General features: G+C 38.8%; 1 protein-coding gene across 2 annotated transcripts; it reads left to right on the plus strand.

The window, feature by feature from the left end:
- The first annotated feature begins 19958 nt into the window (after positions 1-19958).
- On the plus strand, positions 19959-25803 carry LOC113357535 (E3 ubiquitin-protein ligase RFI2-like). Of its 2 annotated transcripts, XM_026600974.1 has the most exons (7): positions 20368-20508; positions 20639-20722; positions 20910-21079; positions 22740-22798; positions 23898-23923; positions 24016-24406; positions 24912-25803. In XM_026600974.1, exons 3-7 carry the CDS (start codon positions 20945-20947, stop codon positions 25453-25455), a joined length of 1155 nt encoding a protein of 384 aa, XP_026456759.1. In that variant the 5' UTR covers positions 20368-20508; positions 20639-20722; positions 20910-20944; the 3' UTR covers positions 25456-25803. The 2 variants fall into 2 exon arrangements, with proteins under 2 accessions (XP_026456758.1, XP_026456759.1); XM_026600973.1 differs by lacking the exon at positions 20639-20722 and having other exon boundaries at positions 19959-20508.
- Positions 25804-26168: the final 365 nt, after the last annotated feature.

The raw sequence follows: 26168 nt of genomic DNA on the forward strand, positions 1-26168 counted from the left end.
AAGTAATAGTGAATCATGAGCCTTAATCTTTCTAAAATCTTGACATTACTATTAATTTCCTTCATTTATTTATTTGTTTAAATCTTAAAAAAAAAAGAGTTACCTTCACAAGTTCGAAAAGAACCCCTTTTACCACTATCTACAACAACTTTTGAAAAAACATCAAATTTTTGGCGCCGCCGACGCGGACCTGTGCTTAGGTAGAATTTTTTTTTTTAGGTTTATTATTTATTTATTTTTAGAATTGTTTGTTCCTTTTTACGTTTCTTTTTGTCTTTATTTTGCAGGTTCAAAGTGAAAACTAAGGACTTGGAGAGGATAAAGCTTAAAGCGAAAAGCGAAAAGAGGACAATTTTAGGATTTAATTTTTAATTCTTTTTGAGTGTGTGAGGAATACTGTAATTTTTTATTTTTTTTTGAACTTTAAATTGGACTGGACATTTGGACTTTAATTTTTAAACCCTACGGAAGGGTACCCTTAAATACAAACTGTGTGCAGGGAAGGACGGTGATTACAATATCACCTCGGCCCCTCGGGTTCGCACACGGCATAGGAGTCGTGGCCCGAGTCGACGACAACGGTTCTTCCCCCGTCTGGTACGGGAGGTAAGTCCAATCGAAATACTCGCGAATCCCCTGTAAGCGAGTTACTGTACTCCTTAAGGTGCTAATTGTTTGAGGACGAACCGGACTGTCTTTATTTTCCTAGTAAAGGGCAAGGCCTGGCCTAAACAAGATAAGGGTTCGGATTTCATCACCGCTCCCTTCTTGCCCGCTTTAGGAGAACAAAACCTAACGCGAACCCAAGCTTTAAAATCTGATTAGAAAGAGACCTATAGGGTATCGAGCTTGTTAGGAAAAATTTTCGAAGGATATTGGTTATTCTTTTAGCATACTTCGAAGTTCATGACGGTTTCTGTGAGTTGAATGCGTGACTGCGCCGCCTTGTACTGCGGTGAGGCCTTGGGTATCAAAGCTCCACTAAGCTTCCCTCGCCTCGATTCAACTTACTTTGACTCGGATTGATTCCAGAGGGGTTTGCTTAAATTGTAACGAATTCCCTTTCGAGATATAGAAGCTAGTCTAGAAACAATCTAAGTGAGCCATCATGCTTGTTGTTTGCTAGAAATCTCTAGGTTTGTCGTGGTAAAGTCGAGTCAGCCTGCTGTGTGATTGCTAGAACCTTCCTGTTAGGATTTTTATTTCTTTTTGATTTTTTTAGTGTATGCCCGATTTTGTTAATAGGGCTTGGAAAAGAGATACTCTAGGTCGATTGATTAGCGAAAAACCTAGTAGTTCTTCTGATATAAGCAGTGAGCTCGAAGATGGTTCTTTTGAGAGCCCTGTTTTTGGAAACTTCAGTTTTAAGAATTTGTCTCTTCGTGAGGAAAGTACCCCTAGTACTTCTGTTGTGCCACCGATGGCAACTTTGAAAGATTACATGTTCCCAACTAGGTCCAACCGAGCTTCGTGCATTAAATTTCCAGCCACTACGGCTAATTTCGAGATAAAACCTAGTATTCTTCAGATGATCCCTATATTCTTAGGAAAAGATGATGAGAACCCTTATTTCCATATTAGGGACTTTGAGGAAATTTGTGGGACAATTAGAATAAAAGACCTTACTGATGAAGTCTTGAAACTTAAGATGTTTCCCTTTTCCTTGAGAGATAAAGCCAAGACCTGGCTGAACAACCTACCATCTGAATCCATAGAAACATGGCAGGAACTTATCGCTGCCTTCTATATGAAGTTCTACCCTAAGCATAAAACTGCATCTGTTAGGCAGAACATTAGTACTAGTGTGCAACAAGAGGGAGAGTCTCTTTATAGGTTTTTAGAGAGATTAAATGATCTCCTATCCCAGTGTCCTCACCATGGATTTGATAAGATGAAACTTGTATAGATTATTTATAATGGTTTAGACTATTCGACCAAAGCCATGGTCGAGTCTATGTGCGCTGGTGAGTTCACTAGTAAAAATGCTGATGATGCTTTTACCTTCTTAGGAGCTATCGCTGAGAAATCCCAACAGTGGGAGTCTTGTGTGGAACCCCCTAAAAGACTCTTAGTCAATAGAAGTAGCACCAATATGGTAGATACAAGTTTTGCGTCAGATGCCAAGTTTGCTGCTTTATCTAGAAGGTTAGAAGCGTTGGAAATGGGTCAACCTAAAAATAAGTCCCTTGTTGAACCTAATAGAGCCTCTCAAATCTCTAGTTGTGGAATAGAGCCCGATAACTCATTTTGGGAAGGTCAGGTTAGTGAAGAGCAAGCTCATGACGTCTATAACAATGCTAGGTTTGAGAACCGTCAGAAGTTTGACCCCTACTCAGAGACCTACAACCCTGGTTGGAGAAACCATCCTAATTTCTCTTGGTCTAAGGGCCAGAATCAAGGCCAGTCTAGTAATTCTCAGCCACCCCCAGGTTTTGGTTATACTAAGAACCCTTCAGGACAGACCCATAACCCATCTGAGAATAAAATAACTAGCTTAGAGGAAACCCTTAGTATATTAAGGAAGAGCCAGGAAATGCTATCACAAAGCCAGGAAATGTTAGTAAAAAGCCAGGGTAATTTTCAAGAGGAAACCAAACAGAATTTTAAGAATAGTGCCCAGTCTTTTGCTAAATTAGAACTTCAAGTCGGCCAAATAGCTAAGTATATTAATGAGAGATAGGAAGGAAGGTTCCCTAGTCATACTGATCCTAACCCTAGAGGAGAGAAATAGTACAGTCATGTTAACTCTGTTACGACCTTTAGGAGTGGAAGGAAAGTTGATAATAAGGTCGACATACCTGAAAGTGAACATGTTGTAGTTCACCCGTCTGAACCAGAGAATGAAGAGACTGATAGAGTCTCTAAAGAGACCAATGAGGGTCATGTTAAGTCTAATTTTGTTCCCAGAGCCCCATTCCCACAACTGCTAGTTCCGACTAAGAGGGAGTCCAACTTTAATGATATATTGGAGGTTTTTAAGCAGGTTAATATCAACCTTCCATTATTAGATGCAATTAGGCAGATTCCCTCTTATGCCAAGTTCCTTAAGGACTTGTGTACGCGAAAGCGTAAGCTCAGTGTCCAGAAGAAAGCCTTCATAGCTAGTCATGTGAGTTCTATTATTCAGAATACCACTACTTCTAAGTATAAAGACCCAGGGTCCCCTACCATTGCTTGTACAATAGGTAAGTACCGTGTTGAGAAAGCATTGCTTGAATTAGGAGCCAGTGTGAACTTACTGCCATACCATGTGTACCTTAAGCTAGGAATTGGTGAGATGAAACCTACCCAGATAACACTTCAGTTAGCTGATAGGTCCGTTAAAATTCCTCGTGGTGTGATCGAGGATGTTCTCATAGAGGTCGACAAGTTTATATATCCGGTGGATTTTGTTATCCTAGATACCCAACCTGTCCCTGACCCAGAGAACTAAATATCAGTGATTTTAGGTCGCCCGTTTTTAGCTACATCCAATGCGATCATTAACTGTCGAAATGGTATTATGAATTTATCTTTTGGTAATATGACTATTGAGCTGAACATTTTTAATATTAGTAAGCTACCCTCTGAACTAGATGACTCGAATATTGAAGAGGTGAACATGATAGGAACATTAGTCGAGGAGTCATTACCAAACACTTTGTTAGAAGATCCATTAGAGAAATGCCTAGCTCACTTTGGGATTGATTTTGATGATGATAATGTGATTAATGAGGTGAATGCTTTGTTAGATTCAACCCCTTTGTTAGATACTAGTAATGGATGGAAATCTAAGTTCGAACCACTACCAGTTTCTAAGTCTACCCTAGTTACTTCTTTAGAAGAGCCTCCTAAGTTGGACCTAAAACCATTGCCAGATACCCTGAAGTATGTGTTTTTAGGCCCGTCTGAGGCTTTACCTGTGATTGTTTCTTCCGACTTGGATAGATATCAGGAAAGTAGGCTAGTAACCGTCCTTCAAAACAACAAGGAAGCTTTAGGGTGGACCATAGCAGACATTAAGGGTATAAGTCCTACTATTTGTATGCATCAGATCTATTTAGAAGAAGACACCAAACCTTCTAGGGAGATGCAACGTCGACTAAACCCCAATATGAAAGAAGTAGTTCGAACTGAGGTTCTTAAGCTACTAGATGCAGGCATTATCTACCCTATCTCAGACAGTAAGTGGGTTAGCCCCGTTCAGGTTGTTCCCAAGAAATCTGGTATTACTGTAGTCCAGAATGATAACAATGAGTTAATCCCGACCCGAGTGACCACGGGTTGGCGTGTTTGTATTGACTATAGGAAATTGAACAAGGTCACTAGGAAGGACCATTTTCACCTTCCCTTCATCGACCAGATGCTAGAGAGATTAGCTGGACATAGTCACTACTGCTTTTTAGATGGCTACTCTGGATATAATCAGATCGTTATTGCCCCAGAAGACCAGGAGAAAACCACTTTTACCTGTCCCTTTGGTACCTTTGCGTATAGACGCATACCTTTCGGGCTATGTAATGCCTCTGCGACTTTTCAGCATTGCATGATGAGCATATTTTCTGACATGGTAGAACGGTTCTTAGAGGTCTTTATGGATGATTTTTCAGTGTTTGGTTCGTCTTTCGATGAGTGCTTGCATCATTTGTCATTAGTTTTGAGTAGGTGTAAGGAAAAGAATTTAGTGCTTAATTGGGAGAAATATCACTTTATGGTTCGTTCAGGAATTTTTCTAGGGCATATTGTATCTTCAAAGGGTATAGAGGTAGATAGATCCAAAGTTGACCTTATTAAAACTTTACCGGTCCCAAAAACCGTAAGAGATATTAGGTCATTCTTAGGGCATGCTGGTTTTTATCGTCGTTTCATTAAGGATTTTAGCTTGATGTCTAGACCTCTTTGCAATTTGCTTGCAAAAGATGTTAAGTTTGTCTTTGATGGATGCTTGTTTAGAGGCTTTCGAGAAGCTTAAGTCATTACTCACTACCGCCCCCATAGTCCAGGCACCCAACTGGAACCTACCCTTTGAGATCATGTGTGATGCTTCAGATTATGCTATTGGTGTTGTGCTAGGTCAGCGAGAAAAAAAAGTTACTTCATGTGATTTACTATGATAGCAAAACTCTGAATGATGCCCAGTTGAACTATACCACTACCGAGAAGGAACTATTAGCCATTGTGTTTGCCTTAGACAATTTTAGACCCTATCTATTAGGTTCTAAGATCATCATATATACTGATCATGCTGCTTTAAAATATCTTTTGTCTAAGAAGGATACTAAACCTAGATTGATTAGGTGGATTCTGTTGTTGCAAGAGTTTTCTCCAGACATTAGAGACAAAAAGGGTGCCGAAAATGTTGTAGCAGATCACTTGTCTAGGCTAGTTGTTAGTTCCCCAGATGATTCCCTTCCTATAAGGGATAGCTTTCCTGATGAACAATTATTCTTTGTTACCCAATTACCTTGGTATGTGAATATAGTGAACTATCTTGTTACTGGTCGAATGCCCCAACATTGGGGTAAACAAGATCGTTCTAGATTTTTAGCTGAGGTTAAGCACTTCTTTTGGGATGATCCTTATTTGTTTAAGTATTGTCCAGACCAGATTATTAGGAGATGTATACCTGACAGTGAACAGTCCAGTATTGTTTCCTTTTGTCATGATCATGCTTGTGGGGGTCACTTTAGTGCTAAGAAAACTGCTGCTAAGATATTGCAGTGTGGATTCTATTGGCCTTCGTTGTTTAAAGACTCTCACAGTTACTGCGTTACTTGTGAACGATGTCAGAAATTAGGAACCATTTCCCGTAGAAACATGATGCCCTTGAACCTTATTTTAATTGTTGAGGTCTTTGATGTGTGGGGTATTGACTTTATGGTTCTGTTTCCTAATTCTTTTGGTAACCTATACATCCTTGTCGCCGTAGACTATGTCTCCAAGTGGATTGAGGCGGTTGCGTGTAAAACCAATGACCATAGGGTTGTGATTGAGTTATTGAAAAATAATATACTTACACGTTTTGGTACACCGCGAGCTATAATTAGTGATGGAGGGTCGCACTTTTTTAATGGGCCTTTTAGGCTTCTGATGAAGAAATATGGTATTACACATAAGGTAGCTACCCCGTATCATCCACAGACTAGTGGTCAGGTAGAGGTTTCCAATAGCGAGATAAAACGTATATTAGAGAAAACAGTTAATCCTAATCGGAAAGACTGGTCGTCTAGGCTTACTGATGCCTTATGGGCTTACCGTAGTGCGTTTAAGACCCCCATTGGAATGTCGTCTTATCGGCTTGTTTATGGCAAGGCATTTCACTTACCTGTTGAGTTAGAACATAGAGCTTATTGGGCTGTTAAGCAGCTAAATTTTTCACTTGACGGGCAGGAGCCCATAGGAAACTCCAGCTCAATGAGTTGGACGAGATTCGTATAGATGCTTACGATAGTGCGAAGGAGTATAAGAACAAAATGAAACTTGTGAATGATAGAAACATTTTACGGAAGTCATTTTCTCCAGGTCAAAAAGTTCTTCTGTATGATACCCGCTTGCATCTTTTTCCTGGGAAGTTACGTTCTCGGTGGACGGGTCCTTTTATTGTTCGCACTGTTTTTCCTCATGGAGCTGTTGAGATCGAGACACCGGATGGTAGTAGTTCTTCGAAGGTTAACGGTCAGAGATTGAAACCCTTTTTAGAGCCCTTTCCTACAGGTGATGTTGAGGAGGTCCCTCTGGAGGACCCTGTTTACCTTTGATTGACCATCGAGGCAGTTGTATGTTGTATATTAGTTTTTGATTTTCTTCACCCAGGTACTATCTTTCCAACTTCTCCTCGTGTTATTTTAATTTTGGTACTGCTCTTTAATTAGAAACATTGAGGACAATGTTAGATTTAAGTTTGGGGGTGGGAAAGAAACTTTTTGTTAGCTTTTAGTTGCAATAAATAAACTCCAGAGCCTAGAAATTTATGCGTATTCAGGATGGCACTAACTAATCTAAGTGGATGGAAGCATCTTGGTTGTAGGAGTTGAGGAACCAATATGAATAGATGGAAACATCTAAAGAGTCTATTCATAAAAGCACAAAGCTCAGGTGTTAGAAATAACATGATAATTTCACCATATCTCGTTGAGTCCTTTTCACTTCTATTTTTATTTTATTTTGTTTTTAAACTATGTACTCTAAGTGATCAGGTGGGGCTCACGATTCAAGTTGTTACCAATGCTAGGGTGAATTAGAGTGATTGAGATATATATAAAAAAAAATTGAAAAAATGGTAGTTACCAAAAAAAAAAAAAAATTTGAGACCAGACCATTTGACCAAAAGGAATAAATTCAATAAAGTCGACCATTGGTACCCTTGTATATGCCAGTTGTGTTGACCTAGAGTTAGGTTATCGACCACTGGTTCCCTTGTATATGCCAGTGTGTTGATATTATTCAGACTAGTATCTCAATCCATTAGGATAGGTTCATTTTGGCGGAGGCCTTCAGACAGATATGGGAAACGCCGTTCACTTAGTAAACATCAAAACCATCTATGTTTTTCTGTATCCATCTCTTAATCTTTCCATGTGATTAGTTTGACTCTGAATATGATGTCCATAGTGCAACTATCTGAGTAGAGCTCTGTCACTTATATATGAATTTTAGTATGCTTGAGTGCAAACTCGTGTACATCAATTGGAATTTCGCATCAGGGTACTTCCTCTTGTAGTCAATAAGTATGCCAACCAAGGAGATTCCTTAGTGCCTTCCAAGGCTCGTTGTAGATAGCTAGGGTCTGGAGTATAAAGGTTTTGTGGGTACACCTCTGGTAAACCCTCCGGAGACAACACTCCACCACTAGGGCCACCTAGTGGTTTAACGGCTTGCTGCACGTGCTAAGTGTAGTCATTTTATTAGATTTGCTCGAGGAATGGCAAATAATAGGTTTGGGGGTATTTGATAGACACGTTTTTGTGTCTAATTTGTCCTCAATGTCTGTATTGTTGGAACTCTATTTTTGTATTAATATTGTGTTTTTATGTATTTTTAGGAAATAAACATTTTTGGAAAATTCGGCTCGAAAAGTTGATTTTGGCACCCGGAGGACAAGTGTTATTCGGACTCTCGCTTTTGGATAAGGGGTAACCTAATTACTAAGGGGCACCCCCAGATCACCCCCAAGGCATCTGCTATTCGCACCCCAGTCCAGGATAGGGGGCATATCATCTTCAACCTTTTGAAATTCAAATTTTGGCGGGAAAAAATTGTTTTTGAACTGCCGTGACTAGGGTTGAGGATTTGAAGGTGTTCCAGTGAGATTCAACGGCCCAAATTAAATGGGTTTGTTCCTAGGGCCTAGACAGAACTGGTATGGGTGTTGGATTCGGTATGGGTGTTGGATTCGGTCAAATTTGGTTAGATAATCGGTGGGAATCAAAACAGGGAAGATGTTCTCAAATAGGGAAGATATTCTATTCTTGGAATTGTTGGATGGAAGAGACGTGCATGGGTTAACTCTATTGGCTGGAAACTTCTCCTACAGCTCAGAGATGATGCATGAAAGAGATAAACCAGGAAACAATCCGTAACAAATCAGAGAAATAAATAAAAAATATTTCGGAAAATATTCTTTTTATGGCCGGATATTCTTGGAGTTATTACAAGGATTGGAGTGACCTGTTGTGTATAAATAGGTTCCTAGTGTCGAGCAGAAGGTGTTAGCGAAGTTTAGAGAGAATTGGGAGAGGTTTAGAGCACTACAGAGCAAGAAAATCCAAGTTGCAGAGATTCTGGTTCTGCTACTGCTGCTGCTGCTGCGAGGAGGAAGAACGTGAAGAACAGACTCTCCAAGACCGTCGTTTATCAACAGTGACATCGACTGTCATCTGTGGGTCGTAGTTTCCCAACGACAACAACACTTCAGCTCTGTCGTTGACTCTGGACGCCTTCTGTGGGTCGCAAAATCCTGTTTTACATCATTTTCTTGTCTTTCTCTTCATTGTAAAACACTTTTGAGCATCAATGAAATATTTTGAGAGGTTTTCCAACATGATGAGCGGCTAAAATACCTGGTGATTGAGGCAATGGAGGATCTATTCACTCATGTTTGATTGGTAATATTTTTATTTATAATTTCGATAATTATTTATTTTATTTAATTCACTTGGATAAAAATATAAAAAAAGGGGATAAAATGGTTTTCTTAATTATTTGTGAATCAGTTTGATGTTTTATGCTTAGAATATATTCTTTGATAAATCATGCTTAAGGATTACAACTTAATATTTGGACACCTTTTAAATTAAAAAGTGATTTAATAAGAAAAAGAGCTTAATAATAATTTCTGAAATATTATTTATAACCAATCAACTTGAAGTAATAGTGAATCCTGAGCCTTAATCTTTCTAAAATCTTGACATTACTATTAATTTCCTTCATTTATTTATTTGTTTAAATCTTAAAAAAAAAAAGAGTTACCTTCACAAGTTCGAAAAGAACCCCTTTTACCACTATCTACAACAACTTTTGAAAAAACATCATGGACATAATGCCACGGTTTGTAAAACTAATTCACATACCTTAGTCATTAAATCCTAGGAAAACTGAGTTCGCAAACGAACCTGAGTTCATGAGTATGAAAATCACACTTTACCTATTTTAGAACCTGACCACTGTGTTCGCGAACTGAGTACGCGAACAACAGTTTCGGACTTTGGCTTTGTCCAGCTGTTCGCAAACAGGATACGCGAACAACAGTTCCGGACTTGGCATTTTTCTAGCCATTCGCAAACAATAGTTCCGGACGAACTAGACTTCCATAGTGCACATACAAAGTATACATACTGTGATATATCCAGGTATAGGTAGTCATTCTAAACTCTCGTTTAATCATTGAAACATTCTTAGAAGACGACAATGGTAATCTTACACATACCACTAGCTTCAAGCAATTTTCAAGTGATTAATCGATCAATACGAAACTTCCCGAGTTAACTTCAAATGACTGTCTCACACAAATCATGTAAGATGTTCGAAGTAATTTTCACATGATCATCTTTGACTTAATATTTAGTTTCCAATGAATAAAGTGTTTCCAACTAAACTCGCCAAGTATGCGATGAACTTAGATAAAGCTAAAAGCTTTTAACACATATTTCGATAAATATATAAGCGAGATAAACTCGTCTCGAAATATCAAATGTGTATAATGTAAAAGTCTACATAGTTATACGACTTAGTCTCTTTTAAAGATAAAATAGAATAGACTTCTGAGTGATAGATAAGTTTAGTCTCCACATACCTTTTATTGATGAAGTTCCTCCAAGCTCTTCAGTAGATCTTCTTCTTCAATTGGTGAACGTCGTGAAGTCTAAAGCTCAACTACACATTTTTATCCTAGTCCGAGACATTGCTATAAGTAGACTGGAAATCAAGTATATAGTTTTGATCGACCAAACTTGACAAACATGCTTGAGATATGATGAGTGCCAAATATTGTATATATTTGCACCCTTTTTATTGGCATTTAACTCATGTTTTGTGCATTAATTCTACATTTTATCCCATATTCTGTATTTTCATTGTTTTCGAGAATAAATATTTTTATTAATTAATTTTGTATTTTTAGGTAATAAATAAAGTTCGGATGAGTCGCGGAGCGAAAAAGAGCAGAAAAGTGGTGAAAAGCCGGGAGGAATTACACAAGGAAGCTGCGAAGAATGTTGTGCACAAGACCAAAAGGGTAGAAATGGGCTCAAGAAGGAAGAATTGTTCTTAAAGAAGATATGGGCTTGGCATACCCAAGGCCCAAAATCCTTACCCAAACCCATTTTCTATATCCATACCCGCCTCCATTCTCAGCCGTTAGATCGGATTCATCTAATCATCCAACGGTCGCTTCTTTGCCTGCGCATCAAACCTCGATACTTCCGCTTAACACTACAACACCTAACTCCATCTGGTGTCGTTAATTTTGTTGTATCTCATAATCCAACGGTCGCCACATACCTCTCCATCGTAGACGTTCGATTCAATCTATATGGGATCATCCAACGCCTTCCACTCACTGTTCATCAAACTCCGCTGAACCTGCCTCACACCCTAGCGACCGAACACCTACACCCCAAACAAACAGACCCTTCTCCCATTCTATCGATTTCTCCTCCTTCTTCCCCTTCTTCCCAAAATTTTCAGAGCTGCTCCTCCTTCTCCCGACCAAATCAGAGCGTCACCACCAGTTCCATCACTGCCACCACCATCTCTTCACCGACACCACCACCATCTCTCTAGGCTAGATGTTTTGCCCATTTCACATCCCGTGAAGCCCTAGGGTGTGGAGTTTGTAAAACAGCTAGCTAGGGCATCAGTAGGGAACAATAGGAGCTGAGGAAGAGCATCAGAGACGCATAAGAGAGATGGGTTCGACAGAGGAGACAATTTCAGGGTAAGGGTTAACTTTTCACAGACCCTAATTTTGTCTGTAATTTAGGGATTTGGGTGAAAACCCTAATTTGTAATTTGAGGGAAATTTCTTTGGGTATAAATTGAGGACTGTGGTGTGTGTAATTTTTATGCTGGACTAGCCAGTGTCCAGAACTTTGATGTTCTGTTAATGTTCAATTTCAGTTTCAAATCAATTCTTGTTAATGTGTGCTGTTATTGTTTAAATGTTCATGTATTGTTCTGTTGCCATCTATCTTGTTTGTTTTGTCTGATGTTTAGGATATTTGATCTCATGCAATGTTTTAATTATGTTTAATTTTAATGTCATGTTAGTGCCAGGTTAGTTCACTGTTAGGTTTAATTCACTGTCAAGAAGTGGAATGCTAGGTTAGAGCTTTGAAGCATTGGATTGTTTGAGCAGTGGGGAGAAATTAGTGCTCATAGCAAGCTAATTCTCTTTCCATTCCATTTGTATGCTTAGGATGCATTGTTTTGATTGAGCAATGGGAGAAATTAGTGCTCATAGCAAGCTGATTCTCTTTCCATTCCATTTGTATGCCTAGAGCCACTGCCTTGGCCTTGCATTGTCACCATTTCAGTTTCACCATCTCCCCTGCCCTTGGCTTAGGCCTTGGTTTACTTCCTTTGTTCTCTGCTTGTAGTTGCAATGTTCTGTCACCTTCTCCTAATGCTTTTGTGCTGTTGCTTTTGCCCTGTGTTGCTTCCATTGTAAATTTTCTCCATTGTCTTTGCTTCACTGCCATCTCTTCTTTCTTCATTGCCTTGTTTTGCCCTGTTCTCTTCCCTTGTGTTGCTGCCTCCCTTCCACTGCTTGTGCTGCTGTGCATTGCTTGTGCTGCTGCTGTGCACTGCTTTCTTTCCCCTGCCTTGTTCTGCTGCTGCTGCTTTCTTTTCTTTGCTACTACTTGCTGTTGTCTGCTGCTGCTCCACTGCTGCTGCCTTTTCCCTGTTGCTGCTGTTGCTGCTTCCTCTTCAAAGCTCAAGTTCAGTCCACTAAAGGCCTAGTTCTCAGTTCAAGACCAAGCCCAGGTTTGAACCAAAAGTTGAAGCCCACTGTCCATTGTTTGTACAAACTGAAGCCCAGTTCATTAAGGCTCACAGCCCAGTTCATTAAGGCTCACAGCCCAGTTCATTAAGGCCCAGCCACAGTTTAGGTTAAGGCTCAAAGCCCAGTTCATTCCCAAAGAACTCAAAGGCCCAAAGCACAATCATAACCCATTGGTTACCAAAATCCATTGGTACCCAAAGCCCAACAATAGCAACTAGAACCCAAAATAGCTAAACACTCCAAAACACACCCAGTCTCTGTGGATCGACCCGTACTTGCACGAGCTACAACTGACGACCGTGCACTTGCGGTATTACTGTAGGCCCGCGTTTCACTTCGCTTCATTTTTATACACTCCTCCGGGCCCACCAAGTTTTTGGCGCCGCTGCCGGGGACCATTTTGCATTTAAATATAATATCTTTGAGGCCTACCAAGTTTTTGGCGCCGCTGCCGGGGATTGGTGCTGTGTTTTTCTAGTAGTTTTATTAGCTATTTTTGCATTTCACTGCATAGCACTTGCATCTGCATCTGCTCACTTCTTTTGTTGTTGGACCTGCTGTTCTGAACCTGTTTTTCCTCTGCTGGGACGCCACCAAGGAAAAGAACCAAAGCCCAACTGGGTTTTTGCAACAATATCAGAGCAGCTGGGCTGTGCTTAAAAAGGTAACCCATTTAAGAGAACCCGAATTGTGGGCTTCCAATTTTTAATTGTGGGCTTGTAATATTAAAGCCAATTTTTGGGCTTCTCTTATTTTCTGTTGGGTTTGTAATAATTTATTTGTGGGCTTGTTTGTTTAATTTGTGGGCTTGTATTTAATTTTTGTGAGCTTGTTTAATTTGGACTTGTATTTTGTATTCTGGGTTTTTAAACCCAGCTGAGCTTGTAACCGATCACGCTAGTTGAACTCGTTAGTGGGCCGAGTACCCAAATTCTAGGCCGAGATTTTGGACTCAGTTCCACCAAAAGTTTTCAACCAAGCGGAGCCAAAGCAAACGCAAAACCAACAGTGGGCGTGCTCCCATTTCAAAAACCAAATTTTATTTTCTTTTTTTTTTAAAAAAAAAAAATAAAATAAAATAAATAAAATAAAATAAAATCAAAATTTTCTTTTGCTCCCAATTTTAAAACCAAATTTCTACTTTGCTCCCATTTTTAAACCAAATTTTCTTTTTCAAATATATCCCATCAAAACCAAAATTTTCCCATAAAAAAACCAAATTTTTGAAAACCCATTAAAACCAAATAGTGGGCTTTGTGTCTTTTCAAAATGGGTCAACCTCATGCTCTCCATGAATACATGTATCCGTCAATAAAAATCCCATTATCATGTATTGTATTACCTCAAACCAATAACCCTTTTAAAATAAATGCAAGCATGATGCAAATACTTCCTATATTTCGAGGGTTCGATTCTGAGAACCCCTATACTCATGTAAGAGAGTTTGAACAAATTTGTCGGACTATGAAACCTGATCATATGTCCGAAGACTCTCTGAAATTGCGTTTGTTTACATTTTCTTTAAAGGAAAAGGCCAAAACATGGTTTTACGGTTTGAGACCACAATCAATCAACACTTGGGGACCAACTCACAGATCTATTTTTCAAAAAATTCTTTCCACATCATAGGACCATCGCTATTCGTCAAAGTATCAATTGTTTTGTCCAATTGGATGAGGAAACTGTTTTTCACTATTTTGAACGTTTTAATGATTTGTTGAGTGAATGTCCGCACCATGGATTTGAGAAGTGGAGACTTGTCGTCATCCTCTATGAGGGACTAGACTTTAAATCTCGAACCATGGTTGAGTTTATGTGTAACGGTGAGTTTATTGATAAATCTGTGGATGATGCATGGAATTTTTTAGCCGAGATTGCAGAGAAAACCCATCAATGGGAATCCGTTAGGGAAACAGGAACAACACCACATGATATGAGTCACCCCCATGAATTAGAGTTTTATTCTTGTAATAGCTCCGACCTTAGGATTGAAAATTATCCTAGATTGCAAAATCCCTATCATGATGATGATGATGATTATGATGTTATGTTAGAAGAACATGTCTATACTGAAAATGTTATGGAACCTTTGGGTTCAAATACATTAGGCTTCTCTGCCCCGACCTTAATGCATGATATTTCTTCTAATATTCCATGTGATGTTTCTCCTGATTTGCCAATGCATGAGAATAAATTTTTTGATGATGTTGATGACTCTGATTGTGATCTTGCCAATTTGATTGATGATTGTGAGCATGATGTGACATGTGTAGATGAGTTAGGAGATTTTGATTTGATTGATAATGATATGCCTATTCTTCTACCTAAGTCACAATCTGATGGCCTTCCACCCAACCTAGATTTGGTTTGTACCCATATTGTCAAACCGACTTTTCTGAGAGTCCCTAATCTAGGTTTAGAACTGTGTGCTTCCCAAGTCCTTTTGGACTATTTTGCTTCTAAATATAATACATTTGAGGAACCACAGTTGGAAATTGCATGTTTTCCCGTCCCTAGCACAGTTCATTTTGAGTTAGACCTTGTGCATGATGAACCCCCGAAACTGCGCGATTTTGTTTTCAAAATTATATCTTCTGTAAAATCCAGGTTTGGGGGTAGCTCATTTTGTTTCACAGCTTCACTTGCATGCCTATCATATTATTATTGTGTGAAGCTGTTGAAACCTCTACACTTTGTCTTTTGGGTTGATCCTCAACTCTTTAGATTGTTAGTGTATGGTGAATTTTTGTATATAATCCAGTAGATAAAATTTCTTAAAAACCCTTTTGTTCCTTTTGTATATATTTTGCTAATCCAATATGATCTCGGCTGAAATATGTTGGATTTTTTTGCCTTGAATAACGGAGTTTTAATTCTGCTTTCGCCGAAATCGGGTATTCTCTCTCCTTTTACTCTACTCAGCATGTCCCTTTCCATATGTTGCATTTTAATTCTTTCCATATTTTGAAACATTGAGGACAATGTTTAGTTTAGGTTTGGGGGTATAGAGTAGATACCACGATAATATGCCATAATTGAAAACAAAACTCCATCTTTTTGAAAAAATTGAAAAATTCCAAAAAAATTGAAAAATCAAAATAAAAAATTAAAAATTGAAAAAAACATAAAAATGGAGCTCATTTACCTTGAAATGTTGACTCTTGTGCATATATGTAATTTTTAGGAGTCTTAGTCTAGATATTTAGGCACCCTGATTCTAGCACAATTCACATAGTGATAAGAAATTTGCACGCGCACGATCTACCAATACATGTATGGCCTCGATCTTCAAGGTGTTTGATAGGAAGTTACGATTGCCAATCACTTTAGAATACTGAACGAAACTTGACTAGCTTGTTCTTTGGTTGGTTGGGATAGAAGGTGGAGGTTACATTAAGAAAGACAACCATCGAATTTAACTGGGTGCATCAAAAAGGGCTACCTCTTGCAAAGTGTCATGTAATTTTTGTTTCCTTTGTATATGTATCAAAAGTGTTTCCTTGTTCAAAAAAAAAAAAAAAAAAAAAACGATGTATATATTCAGAAAAAAAAAAAAAGAGAGAAAAAAATATCAGAAAAATACAAAAAAAATCAAGTATTTATCAGTTCCATCATCTCTTGTTCCAAAAATAAAAAGAGAATAGTCAATGTAAATAAGAGTCATGTAAATAGTCATCTGTTGTTGTTTCATTGTAATAAGCAAGGAGGGTGTATGCCATTGATGTACAACGCGAGTAATTGTGAAATACCTCCAACTCATTCACAATTCTCGTAAAGTCCGGACAGCTAGCTAGATTTCGACCTTGGTTCTTAGCCTGAGAAACTATCTCTTGGTGATTAGTAGTCATAACTTCAGATCTTTCTTTACACATGTGTAGATACACTTTACACTCTTATCACATGTCTTTTTTTTGTTATCAGTGCTAGGATTGTGCCTTCGATAGCTAGATTGACATCTCCATTTTGCTGTGAGCTTAACTGACTTGCACATGTCACATTTGATGGAATCTGAGCTCATATTTTGTCCTTAGGTTTTGTAGGTACACCTCTAGTAAACCTTCACGAGACTTCAACTCGTCCACTAGGGACACTTAGTGGTTTAAAAGGCTTAGTGCATACGCTAAATGCATTCGAGAGACCAGCGACAGTGGTATAGGTAGGATTTCCTTAGTTTTGTTTTACTTGAGGACAAGTAAAATTCAGGTTTGGGGGTATTTGATGAGTGCCAAATATTGTATATATTTGCACCCTTTTTATTGGCATTTAACTCATCTTTTGTGCATTAATTCTACATTTTATCCCATATTCTGTATTTTCATTGTTTTCGAGAATAAATATTTTTATTAATTAATTTTGTATTTTTAGGTAATAAATAAAGTTCGGATGAGTCGCGGAGCGAAAAAGAGCAGAAAAGTGGTGAAAAGCCGGGAGGAATTACACAAGGAAGCTGCGAAGAATGTTGTGCACAAGACCAAAAGGGTAGAAATGGGCTCAAGAAGGAAGAATTGTTCTTAAAGAAGATATGGGCTTGGCATACCCAAGGCCCAAAATCCTTACCCAAACCCATTTTCTATATCCATACCCGCCTCCATTCTCAGCCGTTAGATCGGATTCATCTAATCATCCAACGGTCGCTTCTTTGCCTGCGCATCAAACCTCGATACTTCCGCTTAACACTACAACACCTAACTCCATCTGGTGTCGTTAATTTTGTTGTATCTCATAATCCAACGGTCGCCACATACCTCTCTATCGTAGCCGTTCGATTCAATCTATATGGGATCATCCAACGCCTTCCACTCACTGTTCATCAAACTCCGCTGAACCTGCCTCACACCCTAGCGACCGAACACCTACACCCCAAACAAACAGACCCTTCTCCCATTCTATCGATTTCTCCTCCTTCTTCCCCTTCTTCCCAAAATTTTCAGAGCTGCTCCTCCTTCTCCTGACCAAATCAGAGCGTCACCACCAGTTCCATCACTGCCACCACCATCTCTTCACCGACACCACCACCATCTCTCTAGGCTAGATGTTTTGCCCATTTCACATCCCGTGAAGCCCTAGGGTGTGGAGTTTGTAAAACAGCTAGCTAGGGCATCAGTAGGGAACAATAGGAGCTGAGGAAGAGCATCAGAGACGCATAAGAGAGATGGGTTCGACAGAGGAGACAATTTCAGGGTAAGGGTTAACTTTTCACAGACCCTAATTTTGTCTGTAATTTAGGGATTTGGGTGAAAACCCTAATTTGTAATTTGAGGGAAATTTCTTTGGGTATAAATTGAGGACTGTGGTGTGTGTAATTTTTATGCTGGACTAGCCAGTGTCCAGAACTTTGATGTTCTGTTAATGTTCAATTTCAGTTTCAAATCAATTCTTGTTAATGTGTGCTGTTATTGTTTAAATGTTCATGTATTGTTCTGTTGCCATCTATCTTGTTTGTTTTGTCTGATGTTTAGGATATTTGATCTCATGCAATGTTTTAATTATGTTTAATTTTAATGTCATGTTAGTGCCAGGTTAGTTCACTGTTAGGTTTAATTCACTGTCAAGAAGTGGAATGCTAGGTTAGAGCTTTGAAGCATTGGATTGTTTGAGCAGTGGGGAGAAATTAGTGCTCATAGCAAGCTAATTCTCTTTCCATTCCATTTGTATGCTTAGGATGCATTGTTTTGATTGAGCAATGGGAGAAATTAGTGCTCATAGCAAGCTGATTCTCTTTCCATTCCATTTGTATGCCTAGAGCCACTGCCTTGGCCTTGCATTGTCACCATTTCAGTTTCACCATCTCCCCTGCCCTTGGCTTAGGCCTTGGTTTACTTCCTTTGTTCTCTGCTTGTAGTTGCAATGTTCTGTCACCTTCTCCTAATGCTTTTGTGCTGTTGCTTTTGCCCTGTGTTGCTTCCATTGTAAATTTTCTCCATTGTCTTTGCTTCACTGCCATCTCTTCTTTCTTCATTGCCTTGTTTTGCCCTGTTTTCTTCCCTTGTGTTGCTGCCTCCCTTCCACTGCTTGTGCTGCTGTGCATTGCTTGTGCTGCTGCTGTGCACTGCTTTCTTTCCCCTGCCTTGTTCTGCTGCTGCTGCTTTCTTTTCTTTGCTACTGCAGCTGTCTGCTTCCACTGCCCTGCAACCCTGTTGCCTCCCTTCCACTGCTTGTGCAGCTGTTGTGCTGTTGCTGCAGCTGGTTAAGGCCTAAATCCTACTGCTGCTGCTGCTTCCTCTTCAAAGCTCAAGTTCAGTCCACTAAAGGCCTAGTTCTCAGTTCAAGACCAAGCCCAGGTTTGAACCAAAAGTTGAAGCCCACTGTCCATTGTTTGTACAAACTGAAGCCCAGTTCATTAAGGCTCACAGCCCAGTTCATTAAGGCTCACAGCCCAGTTCATTAAGGCCCAGCCACAGTTTAGGTTAAGGCTCAAAGCCCAGTTCATTCCCAAAGAACTCAAAGGCCCAAAGCACAATCATAACCCATTGGTTACCAAAATCCATTGGTACCCAAAGCCCAACAATAGCAACTAGAACCCAAAATAGCTAAACAATCCAAAACACACCCAGTCTCTGTGGATCGACCCGTACTTGCACGAGCTACAACTGACGACCGTGCACTTGCGGTATTATTGTAGGCCCGCGTTTCACTTCGCTTCATTTTTATACACTCCTCCGGGCCCACCAAGTTTTTGGCGCCGCTGCCGGGGACCATTTTGCATTTAAATATAATATCTTTGAGGCCTACCAAGATAGCAATGCTTGCGAGTTCGACCGAGCAGTGCTCTAACAGACAAGGCAACAAGAGGAGAAAATCTAGCTTTGGAATGGGGAAGGAGCTGTGCAAATCCAATATAGATTTTGAAGCTCAAGATGAAGCAACTCTACAAGCAATTAAGGAAGGTTATCGAAGAGAAGTTCAAGGTAGATACCACCTAGGATTCCACTAGATGCAGGGAGAAATTTTTGAAACTACTGATATTGTCCTAGGCAACTTAACCAAAATGGAACAACATCAAAGCTCATCGGCAGTTAAATTAGCTAAACTCTCTATTCAGTCTAGATATTTAAAAAACTTCAACTGGAAAGGACCTAACCTCCAGCTAGCTACTCTTCAGTCTTTGATATCTCGGTAATTAGCAAAACAATACTGCTATGTATCACAATGAGGTTGTTTGGCTAATACTAGCCCAAACGAAAGCCTTCCCGTATCTTTGAGTTAGCTGTCATTCTTGACAGCTAGTCTGTTTTCTTATTGAAAAGATAAAGAAGTGATGCTTAGCATGTGCATAGGAACATGCCTTAGTAGATAAATGATATGAACGGGAAGCTTGAGTTTTCTTAATGCACTTCACCGCAGGTTGATGATATTACATCTTCCTTATAAACGGTCAAAAAGCTGCTTGCTCAGATGTTGCTCCCGTGCCGCGTGAGCAAACTTTTTTCCTTCTACTTGTAATAAAAAACTGCACCATCAAAATCTGATATCGCATCTTGAATTTCACCGTCAAAGTATAATCTAGTCTAATCTAATCTAATAACCATCAGATTTCATACAAATAGATTCTTTGTTTCAAGACAACTAAAGTAATTTTCGGAAACAACAGTCTTTGATAGGAGATAGATAGATAAAAAGAACCATTTTCATTTTGTGACGTAGCGAATTTCTCGATCAAATTCTAGTGTTTCATTGTATCGGAGATATTTAATTTTTATCCTGTAATTGAGTTATCTGATTATTGTTACTAGGAGAAGAACGAATTTAGAGTTTTTTTTCCTTTTCCTTTTTGATGATTTTAAAGGAATTTAAAACGATCAGGAGAATCCAAATGGTAATTTAGGGTTTTAATTGAATTTAAATAATGGGTTTGGGAGATCTTGATAGCTTAGATGATGATGAAGGTGGTAATGGTGGTGGGGGGAGAAAATCAGTAGTAGAGGTTTCTTTATCTTATGCTCAGTGTTCGATTTGTCTTGATGTTATTGAAGACAATGGGGAGAGATCTAGGGTTAAACTTTATTGTGGGCATGAATTTCACCTTGGTGAGTAAAATCAAAATTATGGGATTTTTGGTGAATTTATGAGATCTGGGTGCTTTTTTTTTGTGCATTTTGGGGATTTTACTTAGTTTGTTGGTAAATTGCTGAATTTTACCTGACTTTTGGTTTGTAGACTATTTTGCTTGTACGGGAATAGAGCTCTAGATCTCCATATTTGTATCCTTGATTGTGGATGTCATCCAGCCTGGTTATGCTTGTAATTAGTTTTACCAGTCTCTATTGGGATATTTTACACCTTTTACTCATTGTTCCCAGGGCTAGGAATGTAGTTGAATCTTTCAATTGCTTGCTCAGGATGCCCTTTTTGTTTTCTTTAAGCTTGTGAGGTGTATGTTGTAGCTTTATGCTAACACATTCTAGTTTCTTGATTGTTTTACTTTTAGATTGCATTGGCTCGGCCTTCAATTCAAAGGGAGTAATGCAATGCCCAAACTGTAGAAAAATTGAAAAAGGACAGTGGCTGTTTGCTAACGGCCATCGTTCTTGTCCTGAATTGAGCATGGATGACATGGTACCAGAGGAGGATCTTTATGATCTAAGTTATACTGAAATGGTAAGCAAAAAACTTAATACAGTGTACTCTAATTGGTGAAATATTATATTATAATTGAGGGTTAGAAATTAAGATAAATGGTTTGTTCTTACCTATTTGCTGGAATAATCATAACAGTGTTGTAGCTACATTTTCTATGTTGCTAAATAGATTCTTCATGTTTTTGTCTGACTCTGTTTTCTGGCTAAGTTTTCTAGAGCATAACTTTCATCTAGATAGTTGCATGCTAGGTAAGAAGGACAATAAATAGTCTTTAATATTGTCTTAGCCTATTAAAAGTTAATCACAATGGTATCAACATATAGCTAATTGTAATTTTATATAGCATTGGATGCAATGTATGCGGCCAAAGCTATAGTATGGCATATATGCTATTTTTAAATGCTAAAATCTGGCATTTTGAAATGGCATATGCTGTGTGTAACCAGACTTGGTTTTAGGTTGAGGTTCCTACAAACTCCTTCTGAGAAAGGGGTTAGTGCTCCGACCCGATCTCATATTAAGCATTCCTTCAAACTCTTTCTCAGACCTGATCAGTGGTCGAGTCTCCCTGCAAACTCCTTATTGATGGATGGACTATATAGTAACGCCTAAGCAACGAGCTCAATCTAAGAATGAGCCTGGATTGGAACTACATCTCATATAGAGCTAAAAAATATTTGTTTTTCCTACCACCACGAGTACCCCCGTGTTAAACCCAAATTTTGACGCTAATTATAGCATATAATTTTAGCCTTTGACATATACTGCTGTGGATGGTCTAATTACTTTAATCGGCATCCAACAGAAATTCAAGGTCTACTGAATGATTCAGATTTTAAATAATTTTATGGAGTCTAGGACTCCAGAAAACCAACGGAACACTCAAATTTTTGGGTTGTAGCTTTTGGTGCGATCAAATTAGAAGCTGTTAAGACTCTAGGCGTTTTTCTAGTATATAGAACATCCCTCTTTAGTTTATGTTATTCTGGGGTTCACTGATCATTGATTAAAACAAGAATCATAGTGCTCTGGGACGTCATACAGTAACTGCCTGAAGTATGCGAGGCTTATATGATCTGGCTCTGTCTTCACTTCTGCTCCAAATCTATAATGGAAGACAACATCTCAGTCCAGAAAATTTATGTCAATATAGGTTGAGGGGATAGCACGTGACTGTCTTAATATTGTATTTTCTTGTTTGGGATGATCTCCACGATAATGATATATTGAGTACATAAAATTTGGAGAGTATTACATGATACATTATATACGAGTTTACTTAGCATAACACGTGAATGATTGGAAGTTGCTGATAAGAGTATGGAAAGGGAGATACAACTTGTGCAGTTGTTTATTGCTTTTCTAATGATAGAGTGCATCATAAACGTTAGCTTTCTTTACTTGGATCTGGTGAAATGCGAATCTAAGTAATTAACTATGATGGGTTGTGGTAGTATGAAATGGAATGTCAAATGAGGTGTGGTGGGTATGGATCCTGCATGACTCACATCTATCCCATTAATTTTGTAACATGCTTTCAGTGGACCTAGCTACTTACAAATTTTCTTTCAGTTTCACAGCCTTTCTGCCACTTTAACCATAAGAATTAATACTTCAAATAATTTTATTTTGACCTTAAACTGATAAGAAATTATTTGCGGTGGATGTTTCCTTTCAGTCGTTTGGAGTTCAGTGGTGCCCATACAATGGATTGACTCGGGTTTCTTCTTCATTTGAGTAAGCTTGATCTTTTGTCAGATACCTTGTGGCTTTATTTTTATTTTCTTATTTGGAAAGTTTCTATTAAGGTGTTTATTTACGTTTTTGAGTGCTTCTTACCTATTTACCAAACATATAGCACTATCCCCAACTAGGTTAGAAGTCAGGCACAATGACAGATACCAAGTAAACAGTTCAAGTTGAACAGCTTTGCGACGACGAAGTTTAGAAGTAATTTTTGTGCTGTTCTAATCAACTTCCACTGTATTCTTGCTAAAGCTAATTTGAGATGAGATGCACTTGGGCCGGGTAGTTCCCCCCCAGGCAAACCACATATATGCTGATTAGGTCCAAACTTTTTAGTTGTGCTAAGCTAATAAGACGCCTGATATTGTTAACCAATCAACTCATTAGTTTCAACGTTTACTAGAACATGATAATTGATTGAGATATGGACCAAGCTTTATCTATAGACACGAGAACTAGCTAGATTGGTGTATTATTACAAGAAAGACCAAGAACAGGATATACATTGTGTGAAACTACTCACCGTGTTTTAACTTTAAGGCTGTTATCAATGCGAGCTAGTATCATATTCATGGCCATTATAGATATATGTTTCATAAGTTCAGCAAATGTTTCTATTGAAACTAGGTAAGCTTGATACTAACAAACTTATTCTTGTTTCCAGCTATTCTGCCGTAATGTTGATTACACACTGTGTACCTAGATAATATCATGGATTTCTTTAGTGGGCCTAACTGTTGAATGTAGTCAATTGAAAATACCTTTGGATGAAACACCGTAGCTTGATATAGTTGATCCCCTATAAATACCAAGAATTAATTTGGACAATTTTAGGGTTGGCTCACAGCAAACGAACTCGAGATGTAATCTTGTGTCTGGGGTCTGGAAGTTACAAACATGATCTGCTCCTTTTTCTTTTCCGTTTGCTCATCTTCAAGCAAGGGGGTTCCTAGTAAGGTTGATTAAAAATATTTTCTCGGAGACGTAGCTTCACAGCTTACGAAGTTTATTGCCGCATTTTTTAAAAGTTACATATGTTATCTATCGAATTTACTGATGTCTAGGCGTTTTTTTTTTTTTTTATATATAGAGAAGGCGACTCACCATCAAATGCATGTAAGTTCTTATACAACCTTGTTGTGACTCCATACTAACTCAGGCTAATGACCAAAAATGTTAGCAATCTAATTTTGATTTTTTCGGTGCAGATCAGGAATTACTAGGGCACCATCCTATCTTTGCAGAGCATACAGCTCCATCATCAGTTGCTCATTCGTGCCCATATATCCCATACTTCAACCCATTTCACTCATCTTTAAATTCAAATGAAAGTGCTGCTGATAGGCTCAGTTTCAGTCATCACTGGAATGGTCTGTCAGGGCTCAATGACATCTCAACCACTCATGCCTTTTCGGCTGTGGATGTCCCCTACCCTAGCTGGGAACACCAATCTCCCTCCTCTTTCACCCCAAGTACCAGTCATGGAAGTAGTGCTGACCAGGCTTCTGTTCCATCAACATCGCTAAGACCCACCCGGGGAGATGGGGATGGTCAAGTAAGACCTGGACCTTTTGTGCGTCCGATTCTTCTTGGTAATGGGTAAGTTCTGTATCTATTACTTCCTCCATCCCACTATTAAGTGACCTAGTTTAAGTTTGCACAATTTTTAAGGCAAGAAAGGAAAAGAGTACTTTAAGCATTTTTTACAATTATACCCTTATGGATAATATTAGTGAATTTTAGAAATGATTTATCTCTCAAACTACTCCACGGATGTTCGCAAACTTCATACCTTTGAAAAGCATTTTAAAACACCTACGTAACGAATATAAACATGCCTATCAAATTATGCATATTTCTTATATTTTTTATAATTAAATAAAAGGATAATTTTAGAAATATCTCCTTGTTTAGTGATATAAGTCATTTATTTGTGGGACAAAATCTAAAATCAAATAGGTCACTTAATAGTGGGATGGAGGGAGTAAAAAAAACCTGCCTAATAATTATACTAATGCTTCAATATTGGGTTAGGGTATCTGATATCTCTCTTTACTACTTTCTTGACTTTTAACTTGTCTAATGTTCGTACTCATTCTCACAGGTCTGGCTCCAGAGCAGGAAGCTCTTCTGCCTCCTCAATGGTTCCACCATATCCTAACAACAGCTCTCGAGGCCATGAGCGGATGTTTCAGGGTCTCCACGCATTTCATCAACAGCAACAAACAAGCCCAATTGGCTTACGTGTGCATGTGCCTAATGTGAGGCGATCCAGTGGTCCAAGGGGTTTAGCAGCTTCTGCAGGCCCAGTGACTTCATCTTCAGATCGTACCAGCGGTTTTTTTGTCTTTCCTTCTTCGTCTGGTTCATCTGGACAGAATATCCAAGAAACAGAGAACCAACTGCGGACCCGCTTCTATGCATGGGAGCGAGATCGGTTTGCTCCATTCCCTTTGGTCCCAGTAGACAGAGAGTCTAACTGGTGGGGTCCATTCCATCAAGCTTCTAGCGGGTCAGATCCCAGCAGCAGGGGTAGCTATTGGCACAGGTATGGTGGATCCGAAAGGATGCCGTCGCAGAGTAGGTCAGAGAGTTCTCACTATCAACCACTTCATCATCCTTCTGGAAGAATGCATCCCTTCATTTGAAGTGAGCCAAAAAAACTAAAAATGGAAAAACTAGTTTTGTTTGTATGAAAAGGTGCTAAGGTGCTGGTCTGCAGTAGCGCTAAGACCCAAAACTGAGTCTGTAGACATTTATCTTTCGTGGTTGTCGTGTGGCTTGAAAACTCTAAAACCGAAACCAACCTTTCCCTCAGGTCACATGACAGATGTGTGATGAATTTGGCTTCCTGTGATAATTGGCCTTGAGAATATTACAAAAATAACAACATATATTGTCTCTTTAGATTCGAAGTACATGTTCTGATGTCATAGACTCATTTGTGTTTGTACTAATCCAACCATTGATTCTGGCAATACGAGACCGCACTTGGATACAGTTCGTTCCAATTAGTAATAAATTTGATCATTTTTTTCCTAATCTGTTCGAAGTTCCAGCCACTTTTCATTATCTTTTTCTTGCGTCTTGTCCACTTGTTCTTGAATCATTTTTCTCTTTTTCTTGCTCATCCAGTGATAGGTGGTTTTTGCGACATTCTTCCTCAAGTTGCTCATATTTTGACTTCTTAATTTCCACCTTTTTAAGTTTAAAAACTGCTTGACGATTTTTCTTCACAGTGCAGAGTATATAAAATGTACAAAGAAAATTTTGGTTATTATGACCTTTGGAAGATCATCACCTCCGGAGAATAACTTCAATTGTGGCAATGCCCAAACATAGTTATAATCCTTCTCATCTC

Source organism: Papaver somniferum, chromosome 3, assembly GCF_003573695.1.
Source record: "Papaver somniferum cultivar HN1 chromosome 3, ASM357369v1, whole genome shotgun sequence".
Taxonomy (NCBI): domain Eukaryota; kingdom Viridiplantae; phylum Streptophyta; class Magnoliopsida; order Ranunculales; family Papaveraceae; genus Papaver; species Papaver somniferum.